General features: G+C 41.2%; 1 protein-coding gene across 9 annotated transcripts in view; it reads left to right on the top strand.

Moving 5' to 3' along the window:
• Positions 1–15377, top strand: part of arnt2 (aryl-hydrocarbon receptor nuclear translocator 2) — a 576442-nt gene that overhangs the window by 293180 nt on the left and 267885 nt on the right. For all 9 annotated transcript variants that reach the window (XR_011587457.1, XR_011587456.1, XM_070858690.1 and 6 more), the window contains 3 exons: positions 165–241; positions 10810–10944; positions 14759–14833. Coding sequence is in view for 7 of the 9 variants with exons in the window: in XM_070858690.1 (XP_070714791.1) it covers positions 165–241; positions 10810–10944; positions 14759–14833 (287 nt within the window). In the remaining 2 variants the exon portion in view is untranslated. The remainder of the gene's footprint in view (positions 1–164; positions 242–10809; positions 10945–14758; positions 14834–15377) is intronic.

Here is a 15377-nt window from a genome sequence, read left to right as displayed (position 1 = left end):
ATTCTGTTGCCGAAATCATTCCGAAGCTTTGACTGAATAAAGGTCAATCTGCTTGTTACCTTGTAGAGAATGGATATTGTCGGCGGGTTCGGCCATAATAAAGTGATAGCGTAGGTGATGGTGTGTGTTAATAGTAACAGCGCAACATTTTCTTTGTTTGGCAGGAATGACCATTCCAGAGGAGGAATCAGATGGTGGGCAAAGCAGTAAATTTTGCCTAGTTGCAATTGGACGCCTTCAGGTACTTTAATCTAGTGTTGAGGAAAGTCATGTGGTTGTATCTTTTCCTGAACAGAAACCTCTTATCAATTCTGCTTCATTTTAGACCACTACAACAGCAAGCAAATGTGCGATGTATATGTAACTTCGCACAAATTGGAAACCAATTTTGTAAAGTAAACATAGAAACATAGAAAATAGGTGCAGGAGTAGGCCATTCGCCCTTCGAGCCTAAACCACCATTCAATATGATCATGGCTGATCATGCAACTTCAGTACCCCATTCCTGCTTTCCATACCCCTTGATCCCTTTAGCCGTAAGGGCCACATCTAACTCCCTTTTGAATATATCTAACGAACTGGCCTCAACAACTTTCTGTGGTAGGGAATTCCATAGGTTCACAACTCCATGAGTGAAGAAGTTTCTCCTCATCTCGGTCCTAAATGGCTTACCCCTTATTCTTAGACTGTGACCCCTGGTTCTGGACTTCCCCAACATCGGGAACATTCTTCCTGCATCTAACCTGTCCAATCCCGTCAGAATTTTATGTTTTTATGAGATCCCCTCTCATTCATCTAAATTCCAGTGAATATAAGCCTAGTCGATCCAGTCTTTCTTCATATGTCAGTCCTGCCATCCCGGGAGTCAATTTGGTGAACCTTTGCTGCACTCCCTCAATAACAAGAAAGTCCTTCCTCAGATTAGGAGGCCAAAACTGAACACAATATTCAAGGTGTAGCCTCATCAAGGCCCTGTACAACTGCAGTAAGACCTCCCTGCTTCTATACTCATCCTCTCGCTATGAGGGCCAACATGCCATTTGACGCCTTCACCGCCTGCTGTACCTGCATGCCAGCTTTCAATGACTGATGTACCATGACGCCCAGGTCTCGTTGCACCTCCCTTTTTCCTAATCTATCACCATTCAGATAATAATCTGCCTCTCTGTTTTTGCCACCAAAGTGGATAACCTCACATTTATCCACATTATACTGCATCTGCCATGCATTTGCCCACTCACCTAACCTGTCCAAGTCACCCTGCAGCCTCTATGCATCCTCCTCACAGCTCACACTGCCACCCAGCTTAGTGTCATCTGCAAATTTGGAGATATTACATTCAATTCCTTCATCTAAATCATTAAGGTATATTGTAAATAGCTGGGGTCCCAGCACTGAACCTTGCGGTACCCCACTCGTCACTGCCTGCCATTCTGAAAAGAACCCGTTTATTCCTACTCTTTGCTTCCTGTCTGCCAACTAGTTCTCTATCCACGTCAATACATTACCCCCAATACGATGTGCTTTAATTTTGCACACTAATCTCTGGCGAATTTAAATCTCTTGGAGCCTTCCACAGCTGTAGGTCTAAGCAAATGGAGACATGGGGTGAAAATAGATGTGCCAGTTTATTGCACCTTTTTTTTTTAAAAGAGAAAGGGAACTGCAACACCCAACTCTCCTCCCCTGCGATAGTGGGCATGTGTTTCCTGCTCTTCAGGTTGAGTAGGAAGTTCTGATAATGGAAGAGAGGAGCAATTTGGGAAAAGCAGACACTTACTCTTTCCCCCCGCCTGTAGCCCCCAACTCTCAGCTTTCAAAAACAGATCTTGTGTTAAATAGGCCACTTTCTTGTGATTTCTGACAATCCTGCCCGCAGCAAATAAAATGTTTTCCAAGAAGCCCTGTGTCTTCACATTGACAAGAAAATGATCAACAACAATTTGAGATGTTGGTAATGGAGAAAACATGAAATCCCTTTGTTTTTCAATTGTCTCTAACATGGTATGTTACACTGGGGAGTTAATGTACCACAAGACAGTGTTGTTTCAGTGTTTTTCTTTTTTAAAATGCTATTTTCCCAGTTGCAGATTGATTATGGTGATTGTTCTTTTTCAAGGGTTGTTGTTTTCAGAAATGTTCAACTTCTCCGATGCGGTTGATTCTGAATTAGAAACAGAATCTGACATTTAATACCAGGCAAGTTTCTGGAATTCAGCTTTTCTGGAATCCTGTTAATGTGCAATTAATTAATAAATGCACACAATTGGGTTCTATTAATGGCTTAAGCCTTACATTTTAATCAGTAATGTTTACAGATTTGTACTTGCATAAGTAAAAAATTACAAACACACAGTCATGCAACGCAGCACATTCGGCCCATCGTGCCTGTGCCTGCTCTTTGAGAGAGCTATCCGATTAGTCACACTGCCCCTGCTCTTTCCCCATAACCCTGAAAATTTCTTATTTTCAAGTATATCCAATTCCTTTCTGAAAGTTACTATTGAATCTGCTTCCACCATGCTCTTAAGAATTGCATTACAGATCATCATAACTTACTGCATTAAAAAATTGTTCCTCATTTTCCCTGCTGGATTTTTTGCCAATTATCTTAAATCTGTGTCCTCTGATAACCGACCCTTCTGCCAGGAGAAACAGTTTGTTGTTATCTACTCTAGCAAACTCCCTTATAATTTTGAACACCTCTATTAAATCATCCCTTAACCTTCTCTGCTTTTCAGAGTATAGTTCCAGCTTCTTTAGTCTATCTACATAACTGAAGACCCTCATCCCTGGTACCATTCTGGCAAATATCTCCTGCACCCTCTCTGAGGCCTTGGCATCCTTTCGAAACTGTGGTGCCCAGAATTGAACACAATACTCTAGCTGAAGCCTAACCAGTGTATATAAAGGAGCAGCGTAACTCCCTTCCTTTTGTACTGTCTTCCTCTTGCACCATTTAATTTATATAGCCTCTCCTCATTTTCTTTCCAAAATGCATCACTTCACACTTTATCTTTACATTTTATCTGCCATGTGTCTGCCCATTTCACCAGTCTGTCTATGTTCCCCTGAAGTCTGCTTCTATCCTCCTCAATGCTTACTATATTTCCAAGCTTTGCGTCATCTGCAACCTTTGAAATTATGCCCCGTATACCCAAGTCCAGGTCATTAATATATATCAAAAAGAGCAGTGGTCCTAATATTGACCCCTGGGGGACATCAATGCATACTTCCCTCCAGCCTGCAGTATAACCGTTCACCACTCTCAGCCTCTTAGCTAATTTCATATCCATACTGCCACTGCCCCTTTAATCCTTTGGACTTCAACTTTAATATTAAGCCTATCATGTGGCACATCATCAAATGCCTTCTGAAAGTCTATAAGCATGTATATAACATCAAGATATATGCAAACAAAATTGGCGTACTCACTGCAGTGTGCCCTTGACATTTTGTACACAGTTAAATTCTAAATTAAAAACAAAGTGCTGGAAATACTCAGTAGGTCAGACAGCATCTGTGGAGAGAGAAACAGAGTTAACGTTTCAGGTCAATGACCCTTTGTCAGAATGGGGAAAAATTGAACTGTAGCAGGTTTTTAAACAAGTGTAGAGGCAGGGAAAAGGGAGAGGGGAAGAAAGAACAAAAGGGAAGGTCTGTGATAGGGTGGAAGGCAGAAGAGATTAAGAGACGAAAGGGATGATGGTGCAAGGCAAAAGGAGTTGGTAATGGGACAAGTTACGAAACAAAAGATGAGTCTAGATAGGGTGTAAATGGGAATGGCTGAATTATCAACAGCTGCTGTGGGAAAGAGAAAAAACAGAAACAAAGAAAAAAATAGAGGTTATGGTTTGAAATTGTTGAACTCGATGTTGAGTCCAGAAGACTGCAAAGTGCCTAAACGAAAGATGAGGTGCTGTTCCTCGAACTTGCGTTGAGTTTCATTGCAATAGTGTAGGGTGCTAAATTATGTACTTTGATTTCTACAAAGTTTGTTTTCGATGCCAACAGCAATTGATTGAACTGATTTACTCTGCTCTTGAATATTGGGGAGGAGTTGGTATCTGATTGAGATCTTTATATAGACTTTTATGCTGAAATGCCAAATGCATGTCTGAATTCTAACCAATGCTGAACATTACCGGTGCTGATCAGTTTCTTGCAAGGTCAGATGTTAGCCACAAGATCAGGTGTAAACCACAAATCAGTTTTAGCTAGGGAGTTATTAATAACCTCATCAGATTTTAAACCAGTGATTGGCATCAATGCGTGGTCTTAAAGACAGCTTCCCAAAGCTTGATTGCTGTGTTGGAACACAGTGTTGAGGGAGAACCCACCTATAGTTAAAAGTAAGGAGAATAGCTAATGAGAATTAAATATGTATTATCTGTAGTGTGTTTAATGTTAGAAATTAGTATAAACAGCAACCTAGAAACTGGCAAAAGCTAACACCGCCTCCTAAAAGGATGGCAGTTCCAAAATGGCCAAGTATAAGCTCATGGAGTTAAAACAAGTAATTACACTGCAAGTGCAATGGAGTGTGCTTTTAATTGTCCTAATCTATTGAGGCTTCTGTATGCCCAACATTCCTCCTTTTGTTTTTAATCTTAAAGGGAAGAACAAAATTACATTTGGGTCTCGAACAGACCAACCAGACCCAGCTTCCCAAAAGCTACTCCATCAGTCACTCTCCCAGTTCGCAGAGGCACCCGGCCCAGTTCCCAAAAATACTCCACTCCTTCCAGCTTCCCAACTCCTGCCACTTCAAATCTCTCTGTACTTGCTGCCATTTTTTTCCTTCTCCCCCATAGTTCAGTCTGGCACTTCTGCCCCTTATCCCTGGCACTCTTCTCCCTCTCCCATCTCAATTCAACCTTCTCATCACCCCCTCAGCTCAAGTTGGCACTCTTTTCGCCTTATCCCAGTTAAGAACATAAGAAATAGGAGCCATACGGCCCCTCGAGCCTGCTCCGCCATTCAATAAAATCATGGCTGATCATCGATCTCAAATCCACTTTCCAGACCGATCTCCATATCCCTTGATTTCCCCAGACTCCAAAAATCTATCTATCTATCCTTGAATATATTCAGAGACTCAGCATCCACAGCCCTCTGGGGCAGAGAATTCAAAAGATTCACAACCCTCTGAGTGAAGAATTTCCACCTCATCTCTGTCTTAAATGGCCGACCCCTTATCCTGAGATTATGCCCCCTAATTCTAGACACTCCAGCCAGGGGGAAACAACCTCTCAGCATCTACCCGGTCAATCCCCTTCAGAATCTTGTATGTTTCATTGCGATCACCTCTCATTCTTCTAAACTCCAGAGAGTATAGGCCCATTTTACTCAATCTCTCATCAGAAGACAGCCCCCTCATCCCAGGAATCAATCTAGTGAACCTCCATTGTACCGTCTCCAAGGTAAGTATATCCTTCCTTAGATAAGAAGACCAAAACTGTGTACAGTACTCCAGGTGTGGTCTCACCAAGGCCCTGTACAATTGTAGCAAGAGTTCCTTACTCTTATACATCAACCCCTTGCAATAAAGGACAACATGCCATTTGCCTTCCTTATTGCTTGCTGTACCTGCATGCTAGCTTTGTGTTTCATGCACAAGGACACCCAAATCTCTCTGAACACCAACATTTAAAAGTTTCTCACGATTTAAAATTTTTTTTTCTGTTTTTCTATTCTTCCTACCAAAGTGAATAATCCAACATTTCCCTACATTATACTCCATCTGCCACCTTACTGCCCACTCACTTTTATAATATATATATATATATATCCCTTTGCAGATGCTTTGTGTTCTCCTCACAGCTTACTGTCCCACCTAGCTTTGTGTCGTCAGCAAACGTGGATACATTACACTCGGTCCCTTCATCTAGGTCATTAATATAGATTGTAAATAGCTGTTCATGCTGTGTCTTTCCTTCCTTCCCTTCCAAGTGCTGTGCCTGGATTCTCCCTTGCCTATGAAGTACTGCTCCTGACCTCCAACCTTTTCTACTGCCATGGCAAGCCATTCCTGCTGCAGAATGGGGACAGGAATTTCTGATCTTGCAAGAAATCCCAGCGATAGCGCGCAGCAACGTGCGAGCACTCAAAGGAGCAGGGGATGGGAGTTCTGGAAGGTTGCTTGATTCAGGGGCGGGGGGGAGGGGGGGCAACTTGGTTCATGTGGAAATATCCCCAAAGTGCTCATTGTCCACATCTAACACAGGTATTTTGCATGTATTTGACACTATTCCTACCAAACCGCTGACCACCCAATTTCCTTTTCTGGCTCCCATGTTAGCTGACATTGTTAATGGTTCTCTCTCCTCGGGTATTGTCCCCCTCTCCCTCAAATATGCCGTCATCACCCCCTCCTCAAAAAAACAACCCTTGGCCCCTCTGACCTTGCAAACTGCAGTCCCATCTCTTAACCTCCCTTTCCTCTCCAAAATCCTCGAATGTGTTGTCGCATCCCAAATCCATGCCCATCTTTCCAGGAATTCCATGTTTGAATCCCTCCCAATCAAGTTTCTGTCCCTGCCGTGATACCAAAATGACTCTCATCAAAGTGATAAATGACATCCTTTGTGATTGTGACGAAGGCAAACTATCACTCCTCGTCCTTCTTGTCCTGTCTGCAGCCTTTGACACGGTTGACCACTCCATCCTCCTCCAACGCCTCTCCACTATCGTCCAGCTGGGTGGGACTGCACTCGCCTGGTTCCATTCTTACCTATCTAATCATAGCCAGAGAAATCACTTGCAATGGCATCTCATCCTGCTCCCGCATCGTTACCTCTGGTGTCCCCAAGGATCTATCCTTGGCCCCCTCCTGTTTACCATCTACATGCTGCCCCTTGGCGGCATCATCCGAAAACACAGCGTCGGTTTCCACATTTACGCTGATGACACCCAGCTCTACCTTGCCACCACTTCTCTTGATGCCTCCTCGGCTTCTAAATTGTCAGACTGTTTGTCTGACATCCAGTACTGGATGAGCAGAAATTTTCTCCAATTAAATATTGGGAACACCGAAGCCGTTGTTTTCGATCCCCGCCACAAACTCCGTTCCTTAGCCACTGACTCCATTCCTCTCCCGAATATCTGTCTGAGGCTGAACCAGACTGTCAGATTTGTTCCTGAAATGAGCTTTCTGGCTGGCCTCCCACGTTCTACCCTACGTAAACTTGAGGTCATCCAAAACTTGGCTGTCCGGGTCCTAACTCGCACCAAGTTCCGCTCACCCATCACCCCTTGTGCTCGCTGACCTACATTGGCTCCCAGTTAAACAACACCTCGATTTCAAAATTCTTATCCTTGTTTTCAAATCCCTCCTTGTTCTTGCCCCTCCCTATCTCTGTATCTCCTCCAGGCCCACAATCCCTCGAGATATCTGCGCTCCTCTAATTCTGCCTTCTTGAGCATCTCTGATTATAATCACTCAAACCTTGTTGGCTGTGCCTTCTGTTGCCTAGGTCCTGAGCTCTGGAATTCCCTCCCTAAAATTCGCTACCTCTCTTTCCTCCTCTAAAACGTTCCTTGAAATCTGCCCTAATATTTCCTTATGTGGCTCCTGTCAAATTGTTGTCTTATAATATTGCTGTGAAGCGCCATGGGACGTTTTATTACATTCAAGGCTTAATACAAATACAAGTTGTTATATGAAATTGCCATTTAAATGTCCTAATCTTGCCTAATGTGTCCAACATCGAATGTTACTTGTTTTTTTTTAATATACTTTTGTACTTTCTGCTAATGGCCTCATGTTTAATATTATTGAGTTTATTTATATTTGATATCCTTGCTCCCAATCTCTGCAATGCGTTATCCTGCTTGTTATAGCGTAATTTGCTTTGATAATGTTTTACATTCTTTTATTTTAATTAAAACGCCTGCGGTACTGCTTGCTTCTGGTGATGTTTCTTAGGTAGAACTCTTAAACCCTAAAGTTTGCTCAGTTATTTTCAAGTATGCAAGCTGAACCATGTGCTTTTAATCTCCTTTTTAAAAGCCTTTTGACCCGCAAAGCAGCTGCCAATCGAGACTTTATGTAAGTTATTGTGGGTCTATTATTGCACTCAAATTGAAAAGGAATCCAGGAAAACTAAAATCAGATTTATTCATTAACATTTGGATGGCCTCACAGCAGTAGCTATCACTGTCTGAACATCTTGTACATGCCCGTGTCAGCGCATGTTGATAAAATATAACCATTTTTGTTGAGTGCGAACTTTTGTTGACTTCCCCACTAGCCTATTTTAATTTACTTTTGCCCTTTCAATTTGGTTTTGATGCTGCACACACCATTCCTGGTTCAAGACTTGTACCAAGGCCTCTGCTAATGCTTCCCTTGAGCTAGTCTCGAAGAGGTATAATAAAGCAGCCTGAGGTGGACCTGCACAGTGATTTATTTGATTTCTTCAAAAATATATTTTCACAATTTCTTTCCTTTCTCTCCTGGAGAACATCCTATAGGTGCTAGCAGCCCTTGGCACCTTGACCAAGTACTTCATGTGTGAGCCCAGACAGCGAGTGTTGATAGCTAAGCCCAATCCTCTGATCTCCAACATCCATATGAGCACACATTTCCAACCGAGTCACTGGATGCCACTCGATCAGGAAACCTGGTTGATTTTTCTCTTACTTAGCCCTGGAATGCTGAGGCTAACTCACCTCTGGCCCTAGCTGAGTCCAAGAACAGAACCTGGGGACCATCCTGGTCTGTACATTTCATCGTTGGGCAGTCTGTTTCTTGACATCAGAGTGGTATTCCTTTGTAGTACGTGGCTAGTCGCCATTAAACACCAAGAAGACACGGCTGAGATCAGAAGCTCATGTTGGGGATTGTAGGTTCCTTCCTACCCTTTGTTGTACAACCCATTAGAGCATTGATGCAGGTCATCAATAGTGGACAGTTTGACAAGCTGCAATGTGTCTCCAGTTATATTCACAATGTGTACACCCAACAGAGTGAAAATGGTGTTGCAAATGAGAGGAAGCAATGGAGATTGCTGATCTGCCTCAAAGAAAAGCACCACTGTTTTGGTGGTTTAAAAAAAATTTTGCAAATTTAGTAAGAAACATTCTGTAGAAGCTGAAATAGATTGAAAAAAGTCCTAATAAAACACAAACAGATTCAGTGAGTTAACTGAATTAACATTTTATTCACTTCAGACCTACATGAGAGAATTAATTTTGGAATTGCAAATATACCACTTTTACAATGTCGTCTTGTAATTGGTTGAACCCAGTTGTCCCATTATGTTCCCATACAAGACGTCTGACTGTGTGGTCTGTGTGTTGATACCAGTTGTCTGAGAGTTGCAGTGAAAGTAAATTGTATTTCTGATTGTGAAACTTACTTGTTAAGAGATTCATTTAATTTATTTTTCATCTGAATGAAGGTAATGAATAGTTATTGATTTAATACTTCTAAAATCTGATTTTTTTCAATTTTTTTAAATTAATAAATTATGTGCAGAGCAAGATGAATGATGCCTGGAAATAGAATATTTTGCAGCCAGTGCCCATGTCAAGTACTCTCGGGCCATTTGTAGCACAGGTTAAAGGCACACAGTCAGGATGGGATGTTTACTGCAGCATTGTGGCGTTATTGCCATTTCCCACTCCAGGAAGTGCTCGAAGTTCTGTTTTCAGGGACAGAGTCACATTTAGATTGTTTATCATTTCAGATAATTGTTTACAGAGCATCTGTCAAGTGACAGCAGAGATGACAGTTCAGTAAAATCTTTCTGTGTGGTATATGGTTTCTCATTACCCTCCAAAACTAAACTCAATCAGAACCAAAGACAGTAGATGCCAGTTTTTTTTCAAGCATCTGGGGATGCTTGAGGATAGTCTCCCTGGAACAGAGTGTGGGTTCACTCACAAGGAATTAGACTCACAGCCAAAAGTATCTCTTGCATCTGTCATAAGATATTCATCGCAGCATTATGGGCTGGAGTCTAACACACATCCTAGATGTAAAATCATGCAGTATTTAATGTTTGTTACAATTATATATAAATCACTAATCTGTAAAATGTAGATTATGTTGAATTTTTTGATTTTTTTTTGCACACGGGTACTTTCTACTTACGCTAATGTTTCCAGTTATGTTCCCTCTTTTTCCTCATTTCTTGCTGCTTCTATTTTTGTTAGGCAAGATTATTAAGGGTTATGGAACCAAGGCGGGTAGATGGAGTTAAGATACAGATCGGCCATGATCTAATTGAATTGCAGAACAGTTTGAGGGGTTGACTGGCCTCCTCCTGTTTCTATGTTCCTCCCCAAACAGCCAGTTGCCTCTATTTGGGTGGGAGGGTCAGAAAATAAGCAGTGAACTTCTATCAAATATCATAATCTGATAGAAAAGGCAACCCCATTGGTTTCTGAACTACTGTCCCTTCACATAGCCAGGCAAGGAAAGGAGGAGGAACATTTTAGGGAAGTACTTTATTTAAAAAGTAATTTTGAAGACTTCCACCTCTAGTCTAATGTCTAAAAAAATAAATAAATCCCTCCACCATATAGGAGGTATTGTGAAATTCCTTGTCTTTTTGTGGTGATCTTCCCTTTTGCAACTCCGTTCTCTGCAAGGAGTTACCGCTGATTGAATTGTCAGTGATTGGTTCACTGGACGTCCTATAGATAGACTGGAGGTGTCTGAGCTGTGTAATGAAACATAGGCTGACTAAGCTATCCAATTTGTCCCACAGACTTTGGTGGCATGAAACCTGAGACAGAAAGATAACACTTTTAATGCAGAATTGTTCCTATGTTACATTTAATTCTGACCATTTTTCTCAGGTAACTAGCTCCCCTGTGTGCATGGATATGAACGGACATGCCATCCCCACAGAGTTCCTGTCCAGGCACAATTCAGATGGACTCTTCACATTTGTGGATCACAGATGTATCACAGTCATTGGCTATCAGCCGCAGGTTAGTTCCTGTGCTCATGTATTTGCAGTCTTGTTTAAAGCTCTCCTTATTGATAGAAGGATTTTGTGTCAGTGTAACACATGAAGAGATTTCATGAGGGCAATTGTATTTAATAACCAGATCCAGTAGAAAATGATGGAGGCAATTCTGGTGAAGCAGCAGAGTGAACTTTCAATCGAAGAGAAGTATACATAATGACCTGTGTACTTTTAAGATTTGCTGAGGGTTGTAAATCCCAATATTGGCTTGGGCTGTAGTCAACTTGTGAGTCAAGCCAGGGGAGTTAGTACAAACAAATATCAATGGGCCAAAAGAAGATAAGAGCCAACAAAACACATGTAACTTTGCCTAATTTTAGTCAAGGGACAAAAAAACCTAAAATTGGTTACATTTTTCTCAGTGTAGCGAAATTTCGGAGTGTAGAATTTTAATTTACTGCTTTTAGCTTACTGATCGCCCTTCAGAGCCAGTTTCTAACACTAGATCAGTGATCTGTTTCTGAGCAACAGCTTTGAACTGTTTAATGCTATTGACTTAAGCAAGGTTAAAGCCAAAAATAATTGTGACCAATATCACATATTGGAAAATCTTGACTATCTAATTTATTTTTGGGAAAAACGAATGTCTGTAAAATAAATGCTGCATTTAGCTGACTTAGTTTAACTCTATTTCTGCAGCTGTTTTTTCATTATTCCAAATCTACTTGAGATATTTCAGGGCTCTACAGGGTTGAACACATATAGCCGCACACCCAATGGGCAAATACACTTGTCAGTCTACAGAACTCACAAAGTCCAACATCAAAGCCAAAGAATATTTAAAAGTCACGCCCAGAGGCAGATGTTTTTTTGGTGAAATCAATGGAGCAAACATGGAGCTGCAGTTTAATTTGTTCACAGAACCCTATGACATACATAGATGGGACTGAAGAAAGGCTTACAGGTGAAAAGTCTAGAAGAGTACTTGGTGTTCAAGGTACTACTTCTTCATCAAGGAAATACTATATTTACTTCAAATTTTTTCCATGCCAATTTTAGCACCAACCTGGTGTAGAACCTCCCTCCTAAGGTGCTCTGATGCAGTCGATTATAGAAATGTCCCAGACCAGCTATACTCAAACTGAATGTGGCCTGAGAGCTGCTCGAGAGCCACTGATACTGAAAAACCATGATACAGGAATAGAATACAACAAAAAACGCAATTCAGTCAGTTTTTTAGCTAATAGGATTATTCTTCTGCCTCTACAAAGCCTATCTCCGATCCTCATAGAATGATATTGTAGAATATCATTCTATGAGGATCCATCGTGTCTGAGCTTTGAAAGAGCTCTCCACTTAGTCCCACTTCCCTGCTCTTTCGCTTAGCCCTGCAAATTTTTCCATTTCAAGTATTTATCCAATTCCCTTTTGAAAGTTACTATTGAATCTGCTTTCACTGCCCTTTCCAGATCATAACTCACTGTGTAAAAACAATCTCCTCTCCCCTCTTGTATATATGCATATATAAATTAAACAAATTTAGGAGATAGATTTATATCTTAAACTCTTTCATTTATCTCCTTGAAGGGAAAGATTATCAATGGTCAAGGTTATAAATAAAAACCTGTCTCACTCTTTTGTCCACAGCTCCTTTCTTTGTTTTCTTCTTCTGACCTCTGGGAACTAGCTAAAATCTGCCTATCCCTCATTGAAGATTCAACTGTACTTGACAACCGTTGTCTGTTCGCTCATTTTTACAGCTCGCGTCAAGGCTCATTATAACTTTATAAATGCCAGTCATTCAGAAAATGACAGGCTGTCATATTCATAACTAAACCAATCTGAAAATCTGTATGTATCACCAAATTATATGTTGGACTCCCTGTTTGAGCTTACCATGAAGACAATAGCAGCAAGCCTTGCAATATATCTTACAAAATAGTTGGAAGCTGCAGGTGGCTTTTTTAAATCTTATGTATTATGTCTGATTTAAATGGGTAGCTACCAGACCAATGTAAGACATAACTCCCCCCTTTCTTATACTCAAGTGCTGCCGATGTGGCACTTTTGAGAATCAAATCTGTTCATTCCTGACAATGTTTGAACACTCTTACTTTGGGAAGCAGTGATGTTGGATAACCATGTTGTATCCATGTACAGCGATGCTGCACGGCAACAGATGTGTACTTTTGTCATTAGTTCACAGTAACCACACTTGAGGGATTGTGGTCTGAATATACTATAAATGTAGTTCCCATAAATACAGTTGTTGCTCCTGAAATGCTTCAACATGCTTTTTCAATTGTAGAATAAACTATCTATAATGACAGTAGAATACAACATGTAAATCATTGGGTCTCTTCTCCAAGTTAAATACTGATAGCTCTGTGTGATGGATCAGTGTGGACTGTGGAAACTCTGTAATGGCCAATGGGCAGTGAACCTGCATTAATAGCTGGCCAACTCGAGGAATGCCATACTTGTTTCTTGGTCATGGGACATTTTGTTAATATATGCAAGGGTGTAATTTCCAGTCTTGGTCAGAACTGAATCCATGAGGTGATGCATTTTTCATTCCAAAAGGCGTAATTGTAAATTTAAACAGCCCTGACTATGTAGCACACAGGGACACCCAGCTGGCCCTCTGCGCTAAGTGGTGCTTGCCAATAGTTTTTCCATCAGGTCTAGAGTTGTCACATACTTGATGCCCCCAAGCTTCTCGAGATCCTCTCCATGCGAGGCATTGGGTAGTCGTCAGCCTCTGTTGAGCGATTTAGTTTTACTATGACGATGGGCTCTGGTAATGGCTGTGTTATTCCCAGGTCCAGCATATTCCTTCCCTGTTCCTTACACCATGTAGTACAGGGTGTATGCGTTGATGCACTGGCTTATGTTGACCTTGTGTCCAATCTGCTTTACCTAGCCTGGTTTGCATGAGAATAGTGAGTAAAATCCAACGGCAGTTTCCCGTCGCTGTTTCATTGTGGGAAATAACTGAGCTGATCTCGTCCAACAAGGGACTTGTTTTATTCTTAGATACTTGTATAATTTCACCTTCTCTCCCTCTTCGGGGGCAGCAACAATACACAGTGCCACTTTTTCATGAAGAACAGCTATACCACGTTCCAACTCCTCCTGTGATCAGTTGCGTATCTTGACTGCATCATTGCCTCATTGCATCTTTCCAGCACTGGGTATGTCCTTGCGGTAATGCAAGTTGTTATCCAGTGAGCCTGTAATTTGTTACATTTCATTATGCAATGGCGCCAACATGCCCTAACCTACCTGATGCTCACAGTGCACAGTATTGAGGTAGTACCAACTTTCCTGACGGCCTCATGCGTGTTTTAAATTCTGTTCTACAAGTTCAGCCAATCTAGCTAGGTTATCCCTTAATTTAAGAGCGTGGTTCATTATTTTACTGTCCTCATCAGTGACCAAGCCTCTCTGATTGATGTTAATGGAGCTTGCACCTCGCGTTTAAATATGTGATGCTTACAGAGGAAAGTATGAGGCATGCAGCGAGAGTGGGAAATGGAAGAGGGTGGAATAACATACAGAAAGAGAGAAACCAAAAAGTCACAGATAAACATAGAGAAGTGAGAAGCAGTTAAATAATGAAAGAAAATTGTTTGTAAGCAATGCCATGGGATTTCTATGACTGTAAATATGTATGCTAATTCTGTTCTGCCGGCAGGGCAGCCATGTTTGAAAGGAGCCAGTCAGAGCTAGGACTACAACACTAACCCTGACTTGCTCTGCAAAATTGGCTCGCTGCTCGCACTGATGATTTAGTTCTGGTTTCTTAAATCCTTTGATTCATTGTTTTTTGCCAGGAGCTACTGGGAAAGGATATTGTAGAGTTTTGCCATCCCGAAGATCAAAGCCACGTGCGGGACAGTTTTCAGCAGGTATGACAAAGCAATGTTATTAGGATAACTTTCATGTGTTGAAATATGATTGCACAATCGTCTGTTTCCAGTTACGCTGCTTTTCATGAACTTTCCATACTCATCCTAATTCTTCAAATATGACCAGTCTTGGACTTAGTGACATGAAATGCAAAAGTGTTTAGTATTTTTCTACTTGAAGGACAGCTTTCTAATTACAATCACTAGTTTATCCCTCAAATGAGCGCAATCTTGCTTTGGAAAATGAACTTAAAACCCAAGTGCACATTTTGTGCAAAGACATTTTTTAAAAACTAGACTTGGACGTGACCTGCATTGATTATGCATAAGAACAAATAGCATGAATATTTTAAGAAGCACCAGTGACCACTTGCACCTCCGGATGATTTAGAACGTGTAGCCAGCCACACGTTGATTGAGTTCAATCAACAATGGAAACATCTGACATCAAACTGTTAACAAACTTCTTACAAATAAGGAGAGAGAGAAAGAGACACACACTTGTTAGTTGTTCTGGGATACAAAATTTCACAGTGTGGAGCAC

Source organism: Pristiophorus japonicus, chromosome 17 (assembly GCF_044704955.1).
Source record: "Pristiophorus japonicus isolate sPriJap1 chromosome 17, sPriJap1.hap1, whole genome shotgun sequence".
NCBI classification, from domain to species: domain Eukaryota; kingdom Metazoa; phylum Chordata; class Chondrichthyes; family Pristiophoridae; genus Pristiophorus; species Pristiophorus japonicus.
The sequence above is the reverse complement of the archived record's forward strand: the minus strand, read 5'-3'. Positions and strand labels throughout refer to the sequence as shown.